Source organism: Microchirus variegatus (genome assembly GCF_963457635.1).
Source record: "Microchirus variegatus genome assembly, chromosome: 15".
NCBI lineage: Eukaryota > Metazoa > Chordata > Actinopteri > Pleuronectiformes > Soleidae > Microchirus > Microchirus variegatus.
This window is the reverse complement of record NC_139816.1, coordinates 6,887,511-6,897,170: the sequence shown is the minus strand read 5'-3', so window position 1 is coordinate 6,897,170 and position 9,660 is coordinate 6,887,511. Positions and strand designations below refer to the sequence as shown.

The following is a 9,660-nucleotide window of genomic DNA, read 5'->3' as shown; positions in this document are numbered from 1 at the left end:
TTTTTCATGACTATTCTGTCATTCCTGTAGAGGGACATGATAACCGACTCTCTGATTTCAGTCGATGTGATCTGTTGAGTTTTCTGAACTGAATATATTTTTGGTTTTGCACAAACAAAGCACTCATAATCTATAAAGAGAAGCACGAGTAAAACTGCAGAACTCCGGTGGTTTTGTTGTCTTTTTTTCGTGCGGTCGGGCTTCGGTTTCAGATGCGACGATGTCTGGATGCGGGGAGTCGCTTTCCTCCAGCGACGCCCTGCTATTCCTGTCCCGTCTGTGCTATTTACAGAATCCCTAATGTGTGTCACCTCCCTCCTCCTCCTCCTCCTCCTTCTCATCATCTTCTCTGCCCTCATCCCTCCATCCTCAGAGACTGAGTTATTGATGAGCACATGTCTGACCATATCAGGATTTTTATGCATGAGCATTATTAAAAAAAACAAAACAAAAAAAAACACCTGCATTATGAGTCTGAATGGATGTAATAATAGACCGTTTGACATTTGCGCCACCAGAGGGCGACACTGAGCCACATGAGTCATCAGTGCACCTGTGTGTGTGTGGGGGGGAGGACAGAAAGCACACAGCCACACCAGGCCTCGATCCTACCAGCTTTTATTACTTTTTCTTTAAAACAGAAAATGATCGCTTCACAACAGGCCTCTTTTTTTTTTTTTATTGTTGTTGTCGTTTTTTTTGTTTTTTCCAAGCAAACCCTCACATGAAACTCGCCAACACCTACAAAACGGTATCAAAAGTGCACCATAGTGTTAATACATCTTCTCAAGGTCTAACGTTTGTTTTTGTCTTTTTTTCCAATGATAATATCATCTTCCTGTAATATTTATACAAATACCATTCTGTACACTGTAGAAATACACAACTCGGTGCTCGCCACGGTAAAGTGGGACAATCCTCATCACCCCCCCCCCCCCAACCCAACCCACCCACATGTCCTCCTTACCGTCCATGATCAAAAACATGATCCACTCTCAGTCAGTACATCCCAGTGCAGAATAAGAGTATGTGGGGGTGGGGACACCAGGCCAATATTACATATGAATTATTAAATACCCATTCAACCCCACACCCAAAGCAAAAAACGAATACACCACTCATACCAACCGACATCTGTACAACCCTCATTCAACGTCTTTTTCTTTTCTTTTCTTTTTTAACAATCTTGACAGTTTTCATTCATAATCGTCCCTGCAGGGGCAGCAGCGTCCAGCCAAAGTGGAAAGGGGGGGCGGGGACGACGGGGGGGGACGACGACGACAACAGGAGGAAGAGCTGGTAAATAGGCGGAGCTTCCACGGCTGAGCTGCGGCGCAGGAGTGCGTTTTTAAAAAGCACAGGTATGGATTACAGCTGTGCGAGCGGGTGTGTTTAAAGAAGCCCCTCCCACAAAGAGAGAGAGGGGGATAAGGGGGGGGAGACGAGAGTATTTCTCCTGGTTTCTGTGGCGATTCCACATTCAGTCTCTGGACTGGTAAAAGAGGATGTAGCCCGACTCAGAGTTCTTGGAGATTTCAGAAGTGAGACCGTAGAATTCCTCGATGGCCTGCGCGTCGATTTTCTACCGAGGGAAAAACGACAGGGGTTAGAAAAGTCAGCGTTTAAAGAAAAACTGTGAACGCTAAAAAAAAAAAATCGCACTCACCTCGACAATATCGTCATCAAACAGCAACCAGAAGTCGTGACTTTTCACAATGGCGATGTAGTGACCTCTGTTTGGACCACTGCAGAGAAACAAAATATTAATTCTAGAGCTGCAACTAACGACTATTTTTTATAATCGATGAATCATTTGGTCTATAAAACGTTAAACGACGATGTTCTCCAATGTCTTGCTTTTGTCCACAAACCAAAATGATTCAGTTTTAATGATTTCTTTGTTATGTGGAGCAAATAAACGAAGCAATGATTCACATTTAAGAAGCTAAAACAATCAGGAATCTTGTTTTAATCATGAAAAAAAGCTTCAAACCCGATTAACCGATGTTCAAAATAGTTGAGTTTCAGCTCTATTTAATTCCCTCTCCAGATCATGAGACAGATCATGTTCAACTGGCACTTGTGTGAATGAATTCAGTGTTAACAGAACAAAGGTCGTGTCAACACAGATAAGGCGATTCTTTTTTTAAGATTAAAAACACCACGACACTGTAAAGTTACTATATGTCTTGGTTCTTCTGAGTTCCATCTTTTTTGATGTTTCTATAAAATCAGTTTAAATCTAACATGACAGTGAGGTTCGTGTCATGGTCAGTGGGCTGTAAATGTCATCCCCCAGGTAAGAAATATAACTGTAGGTTAGTTTTACAGTAAAGCCTTTATATGATCACATACACACCTCCCACAATGCACCACCACGGCAACCAGGTCGTAGAGCCTCTCCGGGTTGGTGGCGTCCCCGGACGTGTTGAAGAGGCGGAGCTCCAGGGGGAAGACGACGCGATAGGACAGCTTGGTGTAGCGCTGCAGCTGCTCCATGTACTTGAAGCGCTTGAGGTGCAGAGCCAGGATCATCGGCAGCTTCTTGACGCGCATCCTGATCGTGGTCACCGGAAACACCAGTCAGTCAAAGCAGGAGAAAAGCTGACTATACAGAGTATTTTTACACACACACACACATAAAGAAAGAACGTGGTCACTCACCTCTTGTGCGCCTCCTGCTTGCTTCTACATTCTTCACAGTAGTATTTGTACTCACTGCACAGTGTCTCCGTGTTACTGAAACCTCTGTGGGGACCAATAAAGAGGAATTGGTGATTTAATTCCCCTTGACGGACAGATTTCACTTCATGTTTCACAAATTGTGAAAAGAAGTCAAAAGCATCTGGTCGTAAACTTAAAATACATAAATTAATGCAAAAATGTGATGTAAATGAACCCGTGAAGCTACTATTCTGTCAATGTTTGCATCATATTTTACATTTTTGCTTTATAAGTCATCAAAAACAGTTGCAGATGAACTTTCAGTGCTGCGGGTCTGCTCCTACGTGGTGGTTTTTACCTGAGGCAGTGTGTGATGGAGGTATTCTGTTCTACATCCACAGAAAGGTCCAGAAAGTCCTCATCTTTGCTGCTTATCTAGAAAAAAAGAGAAGAAAAATCAAAATAAGCCACAAGCAAGTTAAAAACCCAGCATCTTATAACTTCTGTGGTATTTGCCCTTTGTTACCGTTTCGCAGGTGAGGCAGCGGGTTTCATTGGTCAGCGTGCCTTGGAAGATCTCGTGGACCCAGGTGGGAGCAGGAGTGGCGTTGCTGTTGTTGTTCTGGGAGTCGAGCGTGCCGTTGGCGACGCGGCCGTTGGTCTTCTCCTGCTTCCTCTCCTCTTGGAGCAGATCGGCGATGGTGTTCAGAAGGTAGTTCAGGAATTCGTGGGCATCCTGTTGCATGTAGTTGTCAAACAACTCTGACGAGGGAGAAAGGGGGGAGGAAATAAACATGTATAGAAAAAGAGACTTTAGAGTTGTAATTCACCTGTTCTACACGTTCAGCAGGTAATTCGTGATCTTGCGGTCATTGTTTGTGCTCGTCTACACTCTTTCCCCAGATTTAAGCACAAAAAACGGATTATTTCTCAAAACTTAGGCGAGTTTATCAGCTCACCATTCTCCTTGCGCAGTCGAGTGATGAACTTCTTGGGTGGTATGACGCCCACTTTCCTCTTTTGGTTGGCGATGCTGTGGAAAAGGTCGGCCAGACAGGTGAGCAGGTTCTCCTTCCGTCGCGGCTGACTCCGGTACGCCAGAATCTTTTCCCGAAACGGGCGGCAGAAGTACAGAGCCTGCAGCACCGAGTTGCAGTAGCAGGTGTTTCCAAACTATAAAATACACACAGTGAGAATCAACGTGAGCAAGAAAGTGAAAAAACAAAGCATTGGATCCTTAAATAAAAGGGCGTTCTTCACTTACATTGACCAGGCCGAAGTAGTGCTCATTGACCGGAAACTGCTCAGATCCAATCTCTTTCTCCAGAGCAGAGGCATTGGCGCCCTGAATATACACAGAGCAGAACAATGACAAATGTCTACCAGCACCAGATTAGAGGGGCAGCATTTTAATTACATTAAAAAAACAATAACAACAAACTAATGGGTGCTTAAAACGTCCAAGATGAGGTATTTAGCTCAGCTGCGCTTTTATGCCATCACAGCTAAGAGCTAAAAGACAATGTGCATTATCTTTGACTGGCAGTGGAGTTGAACAGTACCGATCATCAACACAATAAAGCTTTTAAATGTAAAACTCAGCTCGGACGAAACTTAAGCTCGACTTTAAAAATCAGACATCGCTCCATAAACTGCCTTTTTCTATTTTTGATAATTTCCACATCTGACGAGCGCGACGTCGTCTAACCTCAGAAAAGCTTCAACTCTGAGACGTTGGTCTTTTGACAGCATGACACATTAGCTGCACATCCCACAGCGTGACAGCAAGCCTCCGTTTCCGCCACATCTCTATTGGATTGAGATCCGGTGGCTGTGGGGGTCATGTAGAGCACAGTGAACGTATTATTCCGTTTAAAAAAAAAATCCATTTAGGGACGATTTATGCATTTTCCTAGACGTAGCCTGGCTGTGTGTAGCCGTCTGTAGTCCTATTGGAATGGACAAAGCCATAAACAACACTTAAACATTGCTCAATTAGAACCAAAGCTCTGTCCATTTCAAACTGCTGTGTCCATTGTCCTCTGGTGTCAACAAGGCCTTTTCACCCTGAACACTGACACTCACTGGACCATTCTCTGTAAACATCATGATTGTGGATAACAATCTACATTCTGCTAAATGCATTGAATTGCAGCCATTTTGATTGCTTGGATGGATATTTATTTTTAATTAACAGAAGGAGGAAGTGCACCTAATAAATGTGTATACATATACATATATTAATCCGATTTCTATACAATTATTAAGACATTCTGGTCGATTTTCTTTTTCCGGGCCTCCCTCTCTCTGACTCTCAATAAAACAGCACATCTGGTCAAAATAAAACCCGGTGACTGATGTTTTTGAAGACGCACAAATGTGAGCGTCTGTCCCTCAGATTATGACTCTGTAAGTGTTGATCAGCTCCGTGAGGATGCGGAGACAGGCGGCCACAAAGTGTGCAGAGTGGACTTACTCGAGTTGGAACGGGTCCACAGCTGCGTAGCTAATGTTAAACAATGTCGTCATTGCCCGTGACATTCATACATCGTGTTTTTGTCAAACGGCCGGGCGATATTAACTTCATTTAAAAAAAAAAACGCTTTTCCTACATATTCCTGTGTTTTAATTCCCCCCCTCGCCCTCCATCATCCAGCTGTGTTCCAGTTGTTGTCAATGTGAAACGCAGATTTAGCTACCTCCGCGTTAGCTAGTTAGCCGTCAATCCCAACTCTACCCCATGTCATTGCGCCTCATAGAAACTGCGATAAATAACAACCGAATGCGTCGGCGAGTAATGAGTTAAAAACATGCAACAGAGGAGTGTCAGTGTGCCGCTGTTAGCGGAAAGAGCGGAGCGGAGAAGACAGTGGGTGGTTTCTGCTGCTGCTGCTGTTGCTGCTGTTGCTTTGCTTTTCCATTGACGGAAAACTGCTTGGCTAGCACGGACGCGCAAATGAGCCGCTTTAATTAGCGATTCTGCGGTTCGCAACACCGATCACCGCGCAGACGCGGCTGCCGTGTCGCCATACAGTCCGACTGGTGACGTTATGAGATCGCTGTGCACTCACCATGGTACAAAAAGAGGCAAATTTTGAGACAGTCATTAGGATTTCCATTCGGCTAGCGCCATCTTCAACCACACCGCCGTGCGCTGACTGTCCTCGTGAGGGCAGCAGGCGAGTCTGATGCTGCTAATGCTTCTTCTTCTTCGCTGGGGTTTAATGGCGGCTGGCAAACGACGGTTTGTGCCCATTGCTGCCACTAGCTGGCATGGAGTGTGGATCAAAATGTTAGCGCGACTGCAATAAATAAATAAAAATAATACACACAAAGGTAAAAGTGGCAGAAAAAAAAAGATGTGGGACAGTTAAAAGACAGAGGACAGAGACAAGGACCAGCATTGTATGATAATATAGAATAACAGAAAAGTAACAACAGCTAGAAGAAGTATGTCTTCACATTTAAAAATAAATAAATGAATAAATAAATAAATAAAAGTTTGGGTAATGGACTGACAGATTGCGATTAATTGAAAATAGCGGACCGCTATCTCTCGCTCGCTCACATTCATTTGGTTCAGGCATTATCGCGGGCTGCCTGTATTGTATTTCACTAGGCGGAGTTTGGGGTCCTTCAATCTCTCTTTCCGCCGTACCCGCCATCTTGTAGTGACCGGGGGTAAGATCCTCTCTCTACTAAATTAACATTTTTAGCTATTTTACACATTTTTCCGACACGAGAACTTTTAAATACACATCGTAGACACGCGTTTACATGTATAAGTGGTGACGTTGGTTTGAAAATCGCCCCAAAAGGTGAACGTGTTCGTGTAAAGTGCGCAGTAGCAGCGGCGTGGCTTTTCCATGTGGGCTCCGCAGGCTGAGAAACCCCTTGTAGAAAGATTATATTTCTTTGACACCGTATTTCCTGTGCTGAAAATCGTCGTATCTAGCGTCTCCGATGACTCGTGCTATTGCAAACTAGCGAATCCGTTAGTTGTGTAGGTTTTGGAAGCTTACAGTTTATATTATGTATTAGCTAGCTAGGTGCTAATAATGCGTCAATCCATAATCAATACAACCATCTGAGTTTACTGTCCCTTCTGTTTTTCTGGGTAGTCTACCTGTCGCATGATGCACAATCAGTTATTCGGTTGATTGGTCAACATGATCACATTCTGCCTGTATACAACGTCTGTAGACGGGGCAGATTATCATTGCTGTCATACCATACTTTCCCCTATCACAGCAGATTTAATTTGTGTAGCAATCGGTTTTTAATGACAACTGAAGTGGTGTTTCCCAGTCCATACCACATAGGTGCTGTTAAATAAAAAATAAAGTCTAATGTCTCTTATTATTCGCACTTAAAGGTGACTGACAATTTTCTTTAATATTTTCAGCAATCAGGCATCATGACGAACACCAGAGGCAAGAGGAGGGGGACCAGGTATATGTTTGCCAGGAAGTTCCGCAAACATGGTGAGTGTACATTTAAAGTGCTTCTTGAACAATTGGGGCAGACATTGGGAGTTCTTTTGTAATGATGGTGTCTTCCAAAATTTGGTCTCGGGTAAGTCTACAGTCACTGTGAAGCTGTGCATTAATAACAAATACAATCGTGCTTTCCTCACAGGCCCAATCCCACTGTCCACATACATGCGCATCTACAAGAAGGGTGACATTATTGATATCAAGGTAAGACACAGCATACAGATTAATATCTGCCTCCGAACGTGTAGTAATTTAGGTCAAAGTCTGTTCAAAAACAGCAATATCATGCTTGGGCTCAACTTCTTGAAGTTCAATCTAAGGATGCAGAAGAACGTTATGTTTTTGATATAAATCCGGGCTAATGTCTTGAATATTCACTCGGAAATTTCATTAGCATGAGCAAAGGTGTGGCAACTGAGTTGAAAAGTTGTGTAGTGTTGTTAGATTTAACGCATTGTGTGATCATTGCATACATTTTGTTCACTTGTGACTAATTTGGGGGTAAAAAAAGAACTGTTTCTAATGCATTGTTATTTGTTATTTATTCCCAGGGCACAGGTACCATTCAGAAAGGTATGCCTCACAAGTGCTACCACGGTAAGACAGGACGAGTCTACAATGTAACCCAACATGCTGTCGGCATCATTGTCAACAAGGAAGTCAAGTAAGTTGAAGATTACCTTATAATTGTGTGGCTTTCAAATACATTTAAATTAGCATTTGAAATGTGAGGCAAGGACATTGAAGTTTTTGATATTGTAATACTTTTTATTGAATTCTCTTTGAAGACAAACAAACGTTGGAGTTCTTCTGTTAGTGATATTGTGATACATCTTGTCGAGTGACTTAAATTGCTCTATTTAGTTGGTAGCGTCACTGAAAACATTTAACCCTTTCCATCCACTGATTGAGCCTTGTGGACCCTTTTACCGGCCATTAGTAAGATTTTACACAAATACCTGTCTGCCTTTACAATCATACCATCGTTTAAAACCCCAAAATATAGAACCATAACATCTTTGGGAATCTTGTCTCAAAATCTTTCCTTTAGTAAGGAAATTTGTTTTTTTGGGGCATCTCCAGAAGATAAGGCAATGGTCTGCACTCTCGAGTTTCTTCACTGTCTGTTCTCATTGATAAACATAGCCATACACACACACAGCCATCATCTTAGACAAATTTGAACCCCCACCTTCACTTTGCCACCGGGATTCTTCGTGTCCTTGGTGGTCATTCATGTGGGGAAAAGCATTTCATCCTTACTCACTCGAGTCAAACTGTTGTTTGACCTTGGGTTGTATTGAGGGGACAGCATAAGAGTGCTGTGTACAGCTTGTGTGTGTGGTCGTCTGTGTTGGATATGAACATGATTGCTTCGGGCTTTCACAGGGGCAAGATCCTGGCCAAGAGGATCAACGTGCGCATTGAGCATGTGAAGCACTCAAAGAGCAGGGACAGCTTCCTGCAGCGCGTCAAGGAGAACGAGAGCAAGAAGCTGGAGGCCAAGCAGAAAGGCACCTGGGTGGAACTGAAGCGTCAGGTATGAATCCTCTGAAGAGGTCTCGTTTTTTTTTACCTCAAGTGATCTTCATTTTTCTAATTTTACACTGTTCTCATTCAATCGCATAAAACGTTCCCTCCCCGTCGTCTCCGCAGCCTGCTCCTCCCCGCGAGGCTCACTTTGTCAGCACCAAGAAAAACCAGCCACAGCTGCTGGAGCCCATCCCCTACGAGTTCATGGCATAAAGTGCTCACAGAAATAAAAATATTTGTACACTCGACTGCCTGTGGTGTTGTCGTCTGTTCGTGTGTGTGTGCGTACGTACGAATGCTGTGTTTTGTGCCACGATGTGTCAGCACTCTGTGATGATTCGCCTCCTATGATGGTTCAGATGAAATTAAAAAAGCAACGCTTAATTTCACCGGCGATCTGAGAGTGACTGGCACATAAGTTGTACAAGCATTTGCATCAGTACACCCTCACCTGTAGGAGGAGCCAGGGGTTTTCTCCGTTGTACGGTCAGTAATTTACCCAGGGGTCAAAGGTCCACCGACTCAGGAATCCTAAGGCTCTAAAGACCAGTGGGGAAAAGTGACTCATTTATGTCTTTTAAACAGCCTTTTTAAAAATGACCATTTGACTGTAGAGAAATGACTAGGTAAGAATAAACCTGGGTTAAAAATAAGAGCCCTGAAGGGGAATGGCTGAGTTCCATACACTTTCAGAGGTTCCTCAAACTGGGCCACATGCTGTTGCCTTTGATATTAATTATTACACTTGTGGTAATAAGCTTGTGCAGCAGTAATGCCACAGCACATGCATTCATCATGTCTGTGAAATGTAGTGATTTTATTATGTGAGTACTTTGAGACATCGCACTGTTGTACATATATTGGGTTTGCTTTTGTGTGCAGTTTATGGTACGTTCACCCACATTATCATTAAGAATATCTTTATTGCAGAAAAGCTACTGCAAACTTGATAAACTGCCAAGTAAAA

The 9,660-nt window shown here is 43.3% G+C and overlaps 2 protein-coding genes across 2 annotated transcripts; one reads left to right on the top strand and one right to left on the bottom strand.

Annotated features, from left to right (window-relative positions):
* Positions 1–964: 964 nt before the first annotated feature.
* Positions 965–5,817, bottom strand: usp12a (ubiquitin specific peptidase 12a). The gene is made up of 9 exons (XM_083902027.1): positions 5,736–5,817; positions 3,929–4,009; positions 3,624–3,837; positions 3,191–3,426; positions 3,023–3,099; positions 2,665–2,748; positions 2,360–2,557; positions 1,667–1,745; positions 965–1,582 (listed from the first exon to the last, which is right to left on the bottom strand). The coding sequence occupies exons 1-9, from the start codon at positions 5,781–5,783 to the stop codon at positions 1,481–1,483; spliced, it is 1,119 nt and encodes a 372-aa protein (XP_083758153.1). The 5' UTR covers positions 5,784–5,817; the 3' UTR covers positions 965–1,480.
* A 490-nt stretch (positions 5,818–6,307) lies between these two features.
* Positions 6,308–8,939, top strand: rpl21 (ribosomal protein L21). Its single transcript, XM_083901691.1, has 6 exons — positions 6,308–6,345; positions 7,070–7,148; positions 7,303–7,364; positions 7,712–7,824; positions 8,550–8,700; positions 8,817–8,939. Exons 2-6 carry the CDS (start codon positions 7,082–7,084, stop codon positions 8,904–8,906), a joined length of 483 nt encoding a protein of 160 aa, XP_083757817.1. The 5' UTR covers positions 6,308–6,345; positions 7,070–7,081; the 3' UTR covers positions 8,907–8,939.
* Positions 8,940–9,660: the final 721 nt, after the last annotated feature.

What these genes read in the sequence shown, in the direction of transcription:
- usp12a (XM_083902027.1), bottom strand. Translation starts at nt 5,783, where the DNA reads ATGGAAATCCTAATGACTGTCTCAAAATTTGCCTCTTTTTGTACCATG. An exon ending in TCCATCACACACTGCCTCAG is followed by an intron (nt 2,749 to 3,022) that starts GTAAAAACCACC and finishes TGGTCCCCACAG; the next exon opens with AGGTTTCAGTAACACGGAGA. An exon ending in AAGCAGGAGGCGCACAAGAG is followed by an intron (nt 2,558 to 2,664) that starts GTGAGTGACCAC and finishes GACCACGATCAG; the next exon opens with GATGCGCGTCAAGAAGCTGC.
- rpl21 (XM_083901691.1), top strand. Translation starts at nt 7,082, where the DNA reads ATGACGAACACCAGAGGCAAGAGGAGGGGGACCAGGTATATGTTTGCC. An exon ending in ATTGTCAACAAGGAAGTCAA is followed by an intron (nt 7,825 to 8,549) that starts GTAAGTTGAAGA and finishes GGGCTTTCACAG; the next exon opens with GGGCAAGATCCTGGCCAAGA. An exon ending in GGGTGGAACTGAAGCGTCAG is followed by an intron (nt 8,701 to 8,816) that starts GTATGAATCCTC and finishes TCGTCTCCGCAG; the next exon opens with CCTGCTCCTCCCCGCGAGGC.